Source organism: Solanum tuberosum, unplaced genomic scaffold, assembly GCF_000226075.1.
Source record: "Solanum tuberosum cultivar DM 1-3 516 R44 unplaced genomic scaffold, SolTub_3.0 scf00055, whole genome shotgun sequence".
NCBI lineage: Eukaryota > Viridiplantae > Streptophyta > Magnoliopsida > Solanales > Solanaceae > Solanum > Solanum tuberosum.
In genome coordinates this window covers 797514-812260 of record NW_006238981.1, presented here as the reverse complement: position 1 = coordinate 812260, position 14747 = coordinate 797514, and the positions used below count along the sequence as shown (strand labels likewise).

Here is a 14747-nt window from a genome sequence, read left to right as displayed (position 1 = left end):
TTTGCGTCGAAAAAGAAAAGGCATGCATTTGGAGTAATTTCAGCTCAAAATCTTTAAATGAATTATATTAGTTTTGTCACTCCTAAATTTAGGTGTATTTGATGAACGCTTAATTTTATTTTCATCAATTAAATTTCGCATTTAGGAATAATTGAATACTTAAAAAAATTGTAGACAAGTTTTATCTCTTGCGAAGATAAAATTTAAATAGCGATATCTAAAGGAGCCATTAGTTATAATATTTTTAACTAATTATAGCTTGTCTTCTTTGTCAGAAAAGCAAAATATGACAAGTTCGTATTAATAATGATTCTTTTTTATATTATCAGTATGCTTCAACTTGTTTATTGCAGGTTATTTGATATTGTTTCAAGTTACTAGATTGTGCTTATTTTTAATAGTCACCTATGATCGCAAGTAATTTAATTTGATAGTGTAAAAAATTAATAACTTGAAGAAAATTTAAAACTCCGAAAAGGGAAAAAACAAGTCAAAATGGGTCGAAAAGAATCATACGGGTTGGATTGGATTGGGCTGGGTTAACTAGTTGCCACCAGTCAGGCCCAGACTTTATATTAGTTATTTATGGTATCCTATTTATGTCATTTTGTTAGACCAAGTCCAAACGAATTAATATTAGGCCCATTAGGAAAAGTTCTACAAAACATTTCCAAAATTGAATTAATTTTAGGCCCATTACAACCATCATCAATTACTACGGTCAGTTGCTATCATCTTAGTTATTACAATTATATTCAATGTTACCATCACAATCGCCATGATGACATCGTCACCTCCATTATTACTGCTAGTCACTACAATTAGTCCAACAAATCTCTATTACTAACCATTTTCACCATCACAACTAGCACGATTGTCAACTATCACCAACAACATTACAAATTCTTCAGTCATTACCATCAACACTGTTAATTACTAACATCGACCTGTCATTATCATGCTAAATCACTTTATACCAATAATTTTCACCGTCACAACTGTCACCACCATCATTACTAATTGCAATTACCAATTGTTACCACTATCACTTTTACAAACCATCTTCACCATCACTAACGAACACAATTTTTAATGATTTACTTTATTAAATTTATATTCTTCGAATATCTAATTACTTTTTCATTTTAATTATATATTATTGTGTTTAAAAATACATTGCATATACAGATGTTGAAAAACATATAGTTTTAATCATTTAGCGTTAAGATTTATCGATAATATCTTAATTATTCAACTGTGCATTATTTTAAAGTTATAATTTTAAAGAAATTAAATGAAGTCTTACTCTCTTACTTGTTTTTTGCACACCTTATCCTTATTTATTTATATCAATTTAATACTGTTTTTTTATTACATTAATCATTCTTTCACACATTTATTAAATTAATAATAAAGCCAGAACACATAATTTAGTAGATGGACTACTTGCACATGAATTTAGTAGAGATAATTTTTTTAGGAGATAAATTACGCTACTTGTAAAATTATATGTATGATTTACAAAGGATAATAGTAGAAAAAATACGATTTAAATTATGTCCATAAATGTTGTTGACACCCAATTTTGACCCTCCACAATTTAATTAATTTTCAAGCTTCTTAAATTGCAAACATATTGAAGTAATTGTTTTGGAAAAAATAAAAAAATACTTGTGAAATCATTTTCAAGGCAATTTTCCATTTTTACTATAAAATATATCTCTATATACTTAAAATATATAGATTTATATAATTCTTTCAATTTGAATAAATAGTTAGTAAATCGTTTTACCAAAAATAGAGTTTTAAGTAAGTACGCATATTATTTCCTTTAAAACTGATGGCGATTTAATAAAGATCTTTCTTTTCAAAATAATTATTTTGTATTGTTGAAATTAAGAAGTTTGAGTAATTAGTTGAGTCTATAATTTGTCTCATTTCCATTTTATCAAGTTTGAATTAATTGAAGAATTTGGTTTTGATAAAAATAAACCAATGGATCAAGTCCCTTCAGCCTTTTTAATTTCCTACATACGCCCAATTTAAAAAAATAATCCGGCCCACTTCTTCTCCTAATACCCAGTACTCTGTACTCTTCTCCCTCACGTACGCACATAGTGTATTATGTTTGTTGCTTTGTTGATGGCTGTTAATTTAGAGATGTGAATGTGATTCTTTTACTTAGTCGAATTCATATATCTAGATATGTGCTTTAGTTATTGTTATTCTTATTCGATTTTGAAATCCATGTTAATATAGTTGCCGATTTCTCTTCGTTGCCTTCTTAAAGATATAAGTTGTATATTCTGTCACTTCGAGTTTGTTTGGACTTAAAATGTTACGTTAAGCTTCGCTGCTCCTAAAATGTGTTTTCGGCTAAATTCTTGTATATTTTGAAACAACCAAATTGCTGTTACTCCGGCTAGTTTTTCTTTATTATCGTAGCATGTTTGCTTGGATCTCAGTTTTGGTGCAGTTGACTGTCGTTCTTGTGATTAAAAGTTATTCTAGCTCGAGTTGAAGCTTTTTTCCTTTCTTTCTCTCGAGTATGGACTTGTTTGTTACTTCCAAATAAAATAGATATAGTCATTTGATTTAAGTGTATAATTTTCTGAAGTATGTTCTGTCATGTGTGAAATTTGACTATTACCATTGAATTCTTGGTTCCTTTTTCCTGCATTAATCGTTTGTTTATGAATTTGGAATATGAGTTCTCGATTTTCTGTATGCTTTCGTTCATAACCTGTCGTAATAGCTACTTGTAGTTTTCTTAAGAACTAGGAATGATTTATATTTGTTCTTATGTCTGAGAATTCATATTACTTTTTCTTCCAACAGTTTTATTGTTTCCAGGAGCGTATTTACCTGGCCAAAGGTCTCTTGTGTTTACTAAATTTTTTGACTTAATCTTTTGTTTCTCTGTTTGCTGTTGTAAATTTTAAAAGTTACAACGAATTGTTAAATTGTCCCATTCCTTGTCTACTTGCTGATTTTCTGTTTTTCTTAAATCCGTGACTAAAAGTTATGTTTATGTCTTTTCTTAGTTTGAACGTGAAAAAAATATGTTATGATTGGAAATTAATTGCCTTCTCTGTTTCTGTTGGCTTTCTCTTGTATTGGATAGACTTAAGTTATATTTTTAATTGTTGTGCCCCTCTTCGATTAGTTACTAATTCTTATCCTTTGTTTTCATACGCATGAATTCTCTCCCATTTGAGTCCATTGGACTCCATCATCTTTTGCATATTCATCTCTTCGGGTTTTTTTTCAAGTCGTAAAAGGGAAGCCAATATTATCGAATTAAATTTCAAACCTGGCAGCAGCTCAGTAGAGGAGTAATAACAATCCTAAAGGGCTGAAATTCAAATTTTGGACTCTCAAAAGTCCACTAAAAACAGCAGCAGCAGCCTCAAAAGGCTGAAAAATGAGGAGCAAAATTGGGTTAAAACCCATAATTATTGAGGCCGAGTTGCAGCAGTTTCAAAGGGCTGAAAATAGCATTTTTTTCGGACTTAAAAAGTTCGAAAATAGCGCCAGCAACAGCAGCCTCAAAAGGCAGAAAAATGAGATGCAGCAAGTGGACTTAAAGTTGTCCCAATTCTATTAGCACTTTGTCTCCTATCATATTGTGATTTTGTGATATTTGCTTTTAAGTTCTAACATTTATTTTATCTAACTTAGATGAATCCTTGGAAGTTTTTAAATAACTCTTCTATTTGGTTTGTTGTTTACTTTAAGTATTTAAATTTTCAAAACTCTTTCAAGTTAGGCAACTTAAGCTCTTAGACTAACTTGAGAATTATTCATATTCTTTCATAGTTAGTAATTAGCTTTGAATCCACGTTGATGAGATTGAGCTAACCATTTAGTTCAAAATCTTAACTCGGATAAAATGTTAAGTTAAAATTATTGTTTTGACACTTTAGCATTTGATTTATTTCATTACTTGGAATAAGAAATAAAATTAGACTAGTATAAGTATCAAAAGACTTTTGTTATTTTAAAACAAGATTTTTCACAAGTAATCTTAAATTAGCCAAACTTTTCAATCCGTCGGTCAACCGCGTGTTAGCGGATTCTCTAAGATGCCTAAACCCTTCTTAGAGAATTATTTGAACCATTACCTGACTCTGGTTTATTTAAAATGTTTTTCCTAAAAATTAAGTGGCGACTTTCAAATTATAATTTTTTCAAAACTTAACAAAACTGCCAAAGTTGCGAAAATGGTTTCGAAATCTTAATTTTTGAAACCGGGTCGTAATAAATGTTTTATTAATAAGTGTGCATTATTTCAAAAATTCAATTAATATGAAATAGAGGGAGTAATATTTTTATAGAAAAATTTAATAGCCTAAAACATGTCATTAGAAAATTTAAAATTAAACAACATAAAAAAATAGACATTAGTAGTATTTATAAGTTACTAAAAAAAGAAAGACAACTATATGAAAACACGGAAAAAGTTAACAAAAAGATTTCAGTTTTTTCGTTTCCGACTATAACAAGGATTTGGAGCTTTTTTCCTATAAAAAGCGACTCCCTCTATTCTCTCTTTTGTATTTCTAAAATTTACGAAAGATTTCTATAAGTTAACAAACTTTACCAGTTTACAGCAATCGCAATGGATTCTTCAGTCGTGGAGGGCGGCGCGTCGCTCCGTTCGCCAGGTACCGACGCTACAAACCGCCGTGTTTCTTATTTCTTCGACTCTTCCATCGGCGAGTATTATTACGGCCAGGGTCATCTAATGAAGCCTCACCGTATTCGTGTTGCCCACAATCTTATTTTAAACTATAATCTTCACCGTAAGATGGAGATAATTCAACCGTTTCCGGCGACTAAGGAGGAAATCGGATGGTTCCACTCGTCGGACTATGTGGAGTTTCTCTCTTCAGTTTCTCCGGAGATTGTTAATGATAAGTACGATTCCTACCAACGTAGACGCTTCAATGTCGGTTCGGACTCGGAAAGCTTTGACTGCCCTCTTTTTTATGGTCTTTTTGATTTTTGTCAAACTTCAGCTGGTGGCTCAATTGGCGCCGCCGCTAAGCTTAATCGGAATGAAGCTGATATAGCTATCAATTGGGCTGGTGGGTTGCATCATGCAAAGAAAAGTGAAGCTTCTGGATTTTGCTATGTCAATGATATTGTTCTTGGAATTCTAGAACTTCTCAAGGTCCACAAGGTAAATACTATATACTCTGTTTTTATTACTGTAAATATTTTCATGAGTATTCATGTTAGCTCTGTTTTTCTCTGTTTCGCTTATATTATTTGTTCCGCAAGTAATATATCAAAGGCTGTTTTTTCCCTTGAAAAAGTCGAGCTATTTGTGTGTTATTGAGAACTGTTGCTTACTTGATCGAAGGCTAGGCTCTATTTGTTCTTAGGTGTGTGGCTTTTTTTTGTTCATATTGTTGTTGAGTCTGACTTGGATTGGCGTTGATGTATATTAAAAAACGAAATTTTGAATGTGCTTCTATCATTTGAGTTTGTAAGCAATATGTTAATAATGGTCTTGAGGATGTAGAAAAGGATTATAGACCGGAAGACATTGTCGATTTCAGTATAATTTAATGTATTGTTGTCTGTAAAGAAGTATTACTATATTATTTTCTGATATTTTGTTGATTAGGTCATACTTAATTGGATGGACCTAGTAATTTGGAGTCCAAAATACTTAAAAATCGTTACTTAGTTGATCGCTGATATGATTTCAATAATTGTTGTTAATTGTGTATAAGTGTGATTTGTAGGCCATAGCTGGATAACATCTTTTGCCTTTGCCAGGAGAACTGCTTGTTACAAACTATTGTTTCTTTAACATGCTCATTGTTGTTGTGCAGCGTGTATTGTATGTAGACATTGATGTTCATCATGGGGATGGAGTTGAGGAGGCTTTTTACACCACTGATCGGGTTATGACAGTGTCTTTTCATAAGTTTGGAGACTTCTTTCCTGGTACAGGGCATGTCAAAGACATTGGTGCAAGTACCGGGAAGTACTATGCCTTAAATGCACCATTGAATAATGGTATTGATGATGAAAGTTTCCGTAGTCTATTCCGTCCTGTAATCCAAAAAGTGATGGAGGTTTATCAACCTGAAGCTGTTGTTCTTCAATGTGGTGCTGATTCACTAGCCGGAGACAGGCTGGGTGTCTTTAACTTGTCTGTCAAAGGCCATGCAGATTGCATTCGATTCCTCAGGTCTTTCAATGTCCCTTTAATGATGTTGGGTGGTGGAGGTTATACTGTTAAAAATGTTGCTCGGTGCTGGTGCTATGAGGTGAATCTCTTTAATCTCTATTTCTCCGTTTTGGTGCTTTTTCCTGTCTATGCATTTTCACCTATTACCTTTTACTTGTCTTATAAGTTGTTGTGCTAAGTTTGAACTTCTTCAATGTTTACAGACAGCAGTTGCAGTTGGAGTAGAGCCTGATAATGATTTGCCTTACAGTGAGTTTTACGAGTATTTTGCCCCTGATTATATTCTATATCATGAATCATTACCCATGAAGAATGAGAATTCTCCCTCGGAACTAGAGAGGATCAGGTAATCTGAACATCATTCTTTTAGGGCTTGCTTTTAGTGAACTGTCAGAAAATACTATCTAATAATGTTCGAATCTTTGTGAAGCATTAGCGAGTGTGAGATGATGTTATTTAACATGAATAATTGGTGGGTGCAGGAACACTTTGCTGGAGCAACTCTCGCATTTACCCCATGTACCTAGTGTTCCATTTCAAGTGACACCTTCCGTAACAGAAGTTCCAGAAAAGGTCAGCACTAGTTTATCTTCAAGATCATTTGAGTTTCTATGTATATTATCCAACCTGATCCTCATTTAACAATTTATGTATCCAGGAAGACGAAAATATGGATCAAAGGCCTAAGCCAGGGATACAGATGAGCCAGGATTACGATACTGATGACGAGGAGAAGTCAAATAACGGAAAGTTCAGTAATTACTACAATTACTTCAACAATGAGAACTGACATGAGGTAAGGCCTTCAAGTTATCTTCTACACACACTTGAAACAACCATCCCATGCCTGCTAATTCGAACCTAAATCTCTTTTTTGTTTCTTTTGGAACCCATATGGGGAAACCTGCAGCCACCACTGTTTGGGTGCGCACTGAGTGAATCCGCTCCTCCTATTTTCCTATGAAGTTTTAGTTCCCTTAGAAATTGCAGTATAATTTGCTTTGCTTGAAACTGAATTGTGGTGTGGTTTGTAATGCAGGTTACTTTCAATACAAAGTCAAAAATGAGGACATGATTTGATTGGAGGCCTCTGAGACTAAGCTGTTCAACATGTGTCTATTAACAAATTTTCTGTTTAGTTTGGATGAGAAATGATAGAAACTCATAGTAAGATGTTATTTGTAGTGATGTAATTATAATATACATTATAACTTTGTTTATTTGGTGAATAGAGATATGAGCATATACTTAAGTTATTCGAGAAAATGAGCAACATACTCGTTTACCATTTCAATAAAAGAAAATAATAATATCTGGTGTGTTATTTACAAATTTCTTATGTTTTAAAATAAAAATTCTAGTATTTTCTTTTTAGATGCAATTAAAAGTAAATAAAGTTATAATGGTACAAAATCACTCTATGTAGCCCACAAGATCTATGAGTAATTTCCTTGGATAGTCACTCATGTTTGGAAATTACCTAGGAATATCACTTATGTTTGTTTTAGGACCACAATATCACCCAACTTTATCTCTTTTTCTCAAAATATACTTGACAAAAAAAAAACACTATCTCTCTCCTAATAGGATGCCATGACACATTATTCTTTTTTTATTATTAACATTTTTTTAAAAAAATTTAGACAACCCATATTACCTAGTAAAAAAAAATTACATAGCCCAAAATTTTTTACCCTAGTTCTGGGGGATTAGGCGGCAAATTCAAATATGAGCTTCTCCGATTCTTCAAGAAAATATGTGGCTTCCTTCGGTTTTTTCAAGCGAGATAATGTTTTTATATGGGCACTAATGGGCAATGACACCTTTTTGTTGAGTCCGGAGCAAAAAAGACAAAAAAAAATCTTTAAAAAACAAAAGCGACACATCAAAAAAAATTTTTAACCAAAAGGGAAAAATCGTTCCTGACGAAGCGATTTTGTTCTGACAAAAATTGACGTCATTCCGCTAAAAGAAATAAAAATCGTTGCCTTCGCAGGGATTTTCTCAAAAAATATAATTAAAACTGAAGTCAGCGATTTTCATAAAAAGCTTTTTTTTACAAAAATCTTTACCCTTTCAGCGATTTAAATGAAATTTAAAAAAAAAAAAAAAACTGAAAACCGCTGCCTCGGCAGCGATTTTTTCTTTAAAAAACTTGTTTTTTTTAAATGGCTGCTGCCGAAAATTTATGTAATTTAAAACTTGTTCTTTATGTTTTTTTTTTAATTCTTTAACAAAAATAGTTTTTTTTTTATAAAAACGCTACTATAGCAGCGATTTTAAAGAAATAATGATTATTATTTTTTGAGAAAATCGCTGCTTTCTCTCGCGATTTTTATTTCTTTTAACGGAACGACGTCAATTTTTGTCAGGAGCAATTTTGCCCTTTATGGTTAAAAAAAATTTTGAAGGAAAAAAATGACCCTTTTGACTTTGGACTCCCTTTTTGTTGATATTTTATTCATTACAGTAATAAGGTAACCATATTGTCAAACTACAAATGATATAATGTTTTTAAAGAATTAGAAAAAATGTTAATAATAAAAAAGGAATAATGTGACATGGCATCCTATTATGAGAGAGATAATGTTTTTTTTGTGTCAAGTATATTTTGAGAAAAAGAGATAAAGTTAGGTGATATTGTGATCCTAAAACAAACATAAGTGATATTCCTAGATAATTTCCCAAACATGGGAAACTGTCCAGGGAAATTACTCCAAGATCTATATGCTAATAGATACCCGAGAGACTGAATCCCCGGGGAGAGAGAAAAGACACATTACTCCTAAAAAATGTGCAACTAACCTTTTCCATTCCGTTTTCTTCCGTGAAATCTAATCTCATAGAGTTCAATTTCCATTCTCAATCTATGTACCCTATAAGTTCGAGGCTTCCTTCGTAACTCGGGGAACTGTTTAAGGTATATTAGTCAAGCGAGAGCTTTTACTAATTCTTAGAAACTGGGGTATAAAGTATAAATCAAAGTTCAAACTCAACATAATTTTTACAAAAAAAAATCAACAAAAAGTTGTTTGAAATGTGCTGATGTTCATCCCCTTCAACTCCCTTCTTGCTCAACTGTCAAAGCCGAAGCTTCCAATCTCAAGAACCAAAGAGCTTCACGCTTTCATAATCAAGACTCATCTCTCACACGACCCATTTTACGCTACAAGAATTATAAGATTCTATGCTCTAAACAACGACATCATCTCAGCACACAACCTGTTTGATAAAACTCCCCACCGAAGCATTTACCTGTGGAACTCCTTAATTCGAGCTTATGCTAGAGCCCACAAATTTAGAAATGCATTTTCGCTGTTTAATGATATGCTTTATTCTGAAATAATGCCTGATAACTTCACTTATGCATGCCTTGTAAAAGCCAGCTCTGAGAATTTTGATTTGCACAGCTTAAGAGTTTTACATGGAGGGGTTGTTCTATCTGGGTTGCAGTTGGACTTTATCTGTAGTAGTCAACTGGTAAGTGCTTATTCAAGATTAGGCTGTATAGCTGATGCAAGCAAGGTGTTTTCTGGGATAACGGGACCGGATTTGGTCCTATGGAATTCGATGATATCAGGTTATGGGGGTCTTGGGGAATTGGAGAAGGGGATAGAGTTGTTTAGTGAAATGCAGATAATGGGGGTGCGGCCTGATGAGTACTCAATGGTAGGCCTGATTATGACTATAGATGATCCCAGTGTGCTGATTATAGGTGAAGCAATCCATGCATTTTGTTTAAAACTTGGTGTAGAGTCGAATGATCATGTAAGCAGTCTTCTTGTTAGTATGTATTCTAGGTGTAAATGTATGGGTTCAGCATTTAGCGTCTTTGATAGTCTTGTAGAACCTGATTTAGTTACATGGTCTGCTTTAATAAGTGGTATTTCGCTGTGTGGGGATAGTGTCAAGGCCTTGGATTTCTTCAGAGAAATGAATATGAAAGGTGGGAAGGCAGATGCATCGCTGATTACCACTGTACTAACTGCTTGTTCTCAGTTGGCAAATGTGCAGCCAGGCATTGAGACACATGGTTATGCTTTTCGACATGGATATCACTCGGAAGTTATGGTCTCCTCTGCTCTACTTGACATGTACTCGAAATGTGGGTTCTTGGAATTGGGATATCAAGTTTATGAGACTATGGTTTTCAAGAATATTGTTTCATACAATTCAATTATTTCAAGTCTTGGTTTATATGGACTTGCATCTCAGGCCTTTGAGATATTCGAGAAGGCACTGGAGGAAGGGCACAAACCTGATGAAGCTACTTTTTCTGCACTTCTTTGTGCATGTTGCCATGCTGGTCTTGTCAATGATGGTCGAGAATATTTCAGAAGAATGAAAGATCAATTTGGCATCTCAGCTAACACCGAACATTATATTTACATGGTAAAGCTTCTTGGAATGGAAGGACAATTAAGAGAAGCTTATGAACTTGTTCAATCTCTGCAAGAACCAATTGACTCTGGCATTTGGGGGGCACTATTATCATGCTGTGATGCTCATAGAAATTATGAGGTCGCAGATATTGTAGCTTGTCGTCTTTTTGGGAATAAGCTAGAGAATAATAGTTACAGAATTATGCTTTCAAATATGTATGCTAGTGATGGGAGGTGGGATTTGGTAAATAAGTTGAGAGTAGATTCTGGATTAACAAAGTTGAAACTTCCTGGAAAAAGCTGGATTACTAGTAAAAAACATTCCTTTGAAAGGAACTCTTGAAGTGTCTTCTGCGACATCTTTCACGAGTTAACAGTTGCTGAATCTAGGATCAGAAGCTGCGAGAGGAGGTAGGATCAATCTAATTTCCTTGTCATGAAGGGAAATTTTATCATGTAATTCCATAACAAATAGAAAAAAAGATAGTTTGACCCATTCTGCACCTGAACATGATTCTAACAAGTTATGGAAGGTTCATCTCCTCACTTCTGTGTCTTCTTCCACAAAAAGTTTTACCATGAATAATTCATGATTGTTAAAAACATGATGTCAACAGACGGTTAAGGCATGATAACTGAAACTTATGTAAAGCTAAAACATACAAGAACAGCTTACGATCTTTGTTGTTCTGCACTTCGTTGATCAGTTATGTAGTCCTTAGGAAATGGATGACGAAGACCTTTTTTTTTTCTTTAGGTCTCTGTTCTGTTATGAAAGTTCAATCTGCATGATTTCAAACTGGTGGCCACTTGACTGCTCAAGAATGGTGGCAAATCATTTTCATCACACAAGTGTGTAGAATGCAGCCATGGAATGTTTAGGTAAAATAGAAGAAACCAGAAGTCTTCCTCTTTTTTCTTTTTATCTTTTGAGAGCCATGGAAACCTCTCTCTCCCTCTCCCTCTCCGTACATTCATATTTAAGAGGCTTCTCCATTCTTCTAAGAGAGTAGAGAGATGACTAGGGAGTTACTGCTGTTTGTTCGCTGTTCCGGAAAGACTGCTTCATTTTTCTCGCTTTGTACATTGGTGGAACTATGTGTTGAAGCATTTACAAGATTATGCATATGGGGTCTTTGTGGCTTTGAGACCACTGGCTTGTTTGTTACTCTTTACATCAGAAAATCTGTGGATCATCCTAAAGCTACAGTGTTAAAGTTAGGTCAACGTCTATTACTTCCCTCGTTTCACCATAAGTTCATGGTTACATAGAATCAGTACTCAACTGTGAATGACAATTAAACTTTTCCCACCTTCTGTTCAATTGTTCACAAAATTATCTCTGCTGTTACGAAAGATTTTATTAAGGATACTTGGAATTTTCAACTTTGCTGCATGAATATTATTCTCCCCGGATAAAAAAAAAGAAAGGGAGAAAAAAAGAAAAAAGAAATCATGATGTTGTATTTCTGATTTAATAGGTATCTTGTACAGGTTGTTGTAGTGTCTCACTAAATGTTGTTTATTTGGAGTGTGGATTAAATCTGAGCTGTTGCATAGTATGAAGGAAGTTATTCCGTTGAACGGATTTTCTGTGCATATGTTTGGAAGAATACTAATAGCGCTGCATCATGTGTAATGCGCTATGAAATGCCTCTATTAAGAACTTCTTAAGAATTGTTGTAGGTTCTCATAATTTGAACAAGTATGTGCACTATTGATATTGACATCTTTTAGACCATTAACATAAGTCATCGAAAAATGTCTCTAACATGAGGCAAGAAGTACATTGTCTGCAGGCTCGGTTCTCCTTGGTGCAGTCATCATGCGTTTCATAGTTGTGTTTGCATGCTTCAAGACTCTGAAGGACAGGCAAAGTTTCTTTTGTAAATATGGTATGATAAATTGTGGTATCAACTGAAATTTCTCTGAGGCCAAACATTATACAAGGCATTTATAAGTAGAGATATTTAACTTAAAGAGCCGGAAAGTGGAATAAGTAGGAGTTGAAATGTTAGAAGTCATATGCAGGACTGGTTCTCACCATCGGTGCATTTAGTCTATGAAACAAGACCTTTTTCCTGACCAATTGTGTTCTAATCATTGCACCTTGATTCCTACTACATTCTATCAATTATATCGATCAACTTTAGCTAAATCTCAAACTAGTTGATCCTTCCACGTTTTATTGCCACTAAATTTGAACAATATATGCATGTGTAAATAGTTTGTGGGAGTCTTTTGGTGTGTAATCAATCCCATTGTCAATTGCTATAGCTACATCTTTGGTTGGTATTCTCGGTCTTTTCCATGGCAGTGTGTTAAATCTTCGCTAAACTTCATTTATGTTAATTGAACTTTTGAAAGTTTTTAAGATTCAAGTATTTGAAATGCATTTTTCTTCAAGTTGCTATACTTGCTAAAGGAGGCCAAGTGTGCTAATATATGATATGGGTGTGTAAGCTATTTGATATAGTTAAAGCAGGCTGTCATTTTTATTATATGATCAGTTGCTCAGTCAGTATTGGAATCCTTACCCCTAGATGCAATTTTAGTGTTCTAACTGATTGCTATCTAATGTTGCATAAACAAACATTTGCGCTGAGGTTTTAGAACTCTTCTAAAATGCACACTTTTAAATGTGTTAAAACGCACATTAGCTGATTTATAAAAACAGTTTTATAAGATACCGTGCGTCAATGACACTTCTGAATAACTTTGCTAGTTGCATCACTAACATATTTTTCTTTCATTTTGTGGGAGGGACTTGATGTTTGAAGGCTTGAAGAAATCCTGGATCATAAATTCAGTTGCCCGACAAATTTGCTACTTCAAGTGAAAGGTATCACAGGTTAGAAACAGCTCTCCTACATAAGCAGGACAACTAGTGGCTTCTGTTTGTTCGTTGTTAGCTTTGTGCATCAAATTGGTTGCTTCTCAAAGACCCAAAATTATTTATAATAAGGTTAAGAAGAAAACATTATGGCAATGCAAAGTGGTACCTATGCTGCTTGTGATGAGATCCTTGTAACAGCCTCTTGAACCCTGGAAAACAACAAGTTATAAGAATTATCAGTATGCAAGCGTGTAGCATTTAATTAAAAAATCTTGAAGTCCGATTAGAAGTTTTATTGCCACAGAAATATTGAATTTATCAAAGGAAAATGGCATAAACTGTCAAATTGTGTTAAGCATTTACTATTTCTTTCGCTTTTCACTCTTGTAAGTTGTTACCACTTTACTAAATGGTTGTACTTATCAAGTGCTCTTTTTACTGCTTTCTTTTTGTGTCGATTTCTGTAGAAGTATAGTTGTATTTCTTTTCTGGATGAGAGTATTATCTACACTTTCATTCTTGTAAAGACAATTTTTCTAACCATGTGTCAAGGCCAACTTTTGTGCACCTCGACTAATTCCACGGGATATCTTCTACCTCCCATCAACAATAGGTACTACATAACTCTGTCCACCAAGGCTAGGTCAGATGAGAAGAAATCACCTAGTGTTTTTGTATTGTAAATGACATTTCTTTTAAATGATTTTTATATGGTAATAATTGGAAGAATTATTTCATTCATTAACTACCTAGTTAACCAAATCATTGAGGCTTCTCCATCATGTTCTACTGTCATTTTTACATTGGATTTGCACTTACGTTTGCTTCTCTACAATGCTGGGAACATTCCATCTTTGTCTCAAGTAGCAATGATGATGAGTTACTGATGATTGGGAGGAAACTTGCAATTGCACGCTCACGCACACACTCTTGATTCGAGTTACTGAATATTTATCACTCTGATGAAGCTATTATAAAACATCATAGCATTTTTCTTGCTTGTGCTTTTGAAGTTGTTGACATAGTTCTTCGTGTTTACTTTTGCTTACTGAGGCAAAACAGGAGTAGTGTGAGCTTCTAATCAAATGGTGAAATCAGGTCCCTAGTTTAACTATCAGTAGGGTCATTTGTGTTTTTTCTTCAATGTTTTTTCCTCATCTGTTTCCTTTTTTGGAAGTTACTGTTTGATTAGTTAATTCATACTTTACTTTATTTTAAAATTGATTGATGAACCAAAATAATCTGGAAGAGATTGCATGATTGTTGGAACAGAAATATTCCTTTTTTTCTAGGATTCAGAACCTGTAGAGTGCTAGTTTTG

At 33.7% G+C, this 14747-nt stretch overlaps 2 protein-coding genes across 2 annotated transcripts; both read left to right on the top strand.

Moving 5' to 3' along the window:
• Nucleotides 1-4499: 4499 nt before the first annotated feature.
• On the top strand, nucleotides 4500-7266 carry LOC102605718 (histone deacetylase 6). The gene is made up of 6 exons (XM_006344394.2): nucleotides 4500-5185; nucleotides 5847-6287; nucleotides 6412-6554; nucleotides 6691-6781; nucleotides 6867-7004; nucleotides 7248-7266. The coding sequence occupies exons 1-5, from the start codon at nucleotides 4622-4624 to the stop codon at nucleotides 6996-6998; spliced, it is 1371 nt and encodes a 456-aa protein (XP_006344456.1). The 5' UTR covers nucleotides 4500-4621; the 3' UTR covers nucleotides 6999-7004; nucleotides 7248-7266.
• Nucleotides 7267-8939: 1673 nt separating this feature from the next.
• Nucleotides 8940-13884, top strand: LOC102604937 (putative pentatricopeptide repeat-containing protein At1g64310). The gene is made up of 2 exons (XM_015307388.1): nucleotides 8940-11001; nucleotides 11348-13884. The coding sequence occupies exon 1, from the start codon at nucleotides 9254-9256 to the stop codon at nucleotides 10931-10933; it is 1680 nt and encodes a 559-aa protein (XP_015162874.1). The 5' UTR covers nucleotides 8940-9253; the 3' UTR covers nucleotides 10934-11001; nucleotides 11348-13884.
• The last annotated feature ends 863 nt before the right edge of the window (nucleotides 13885-14747 follow it).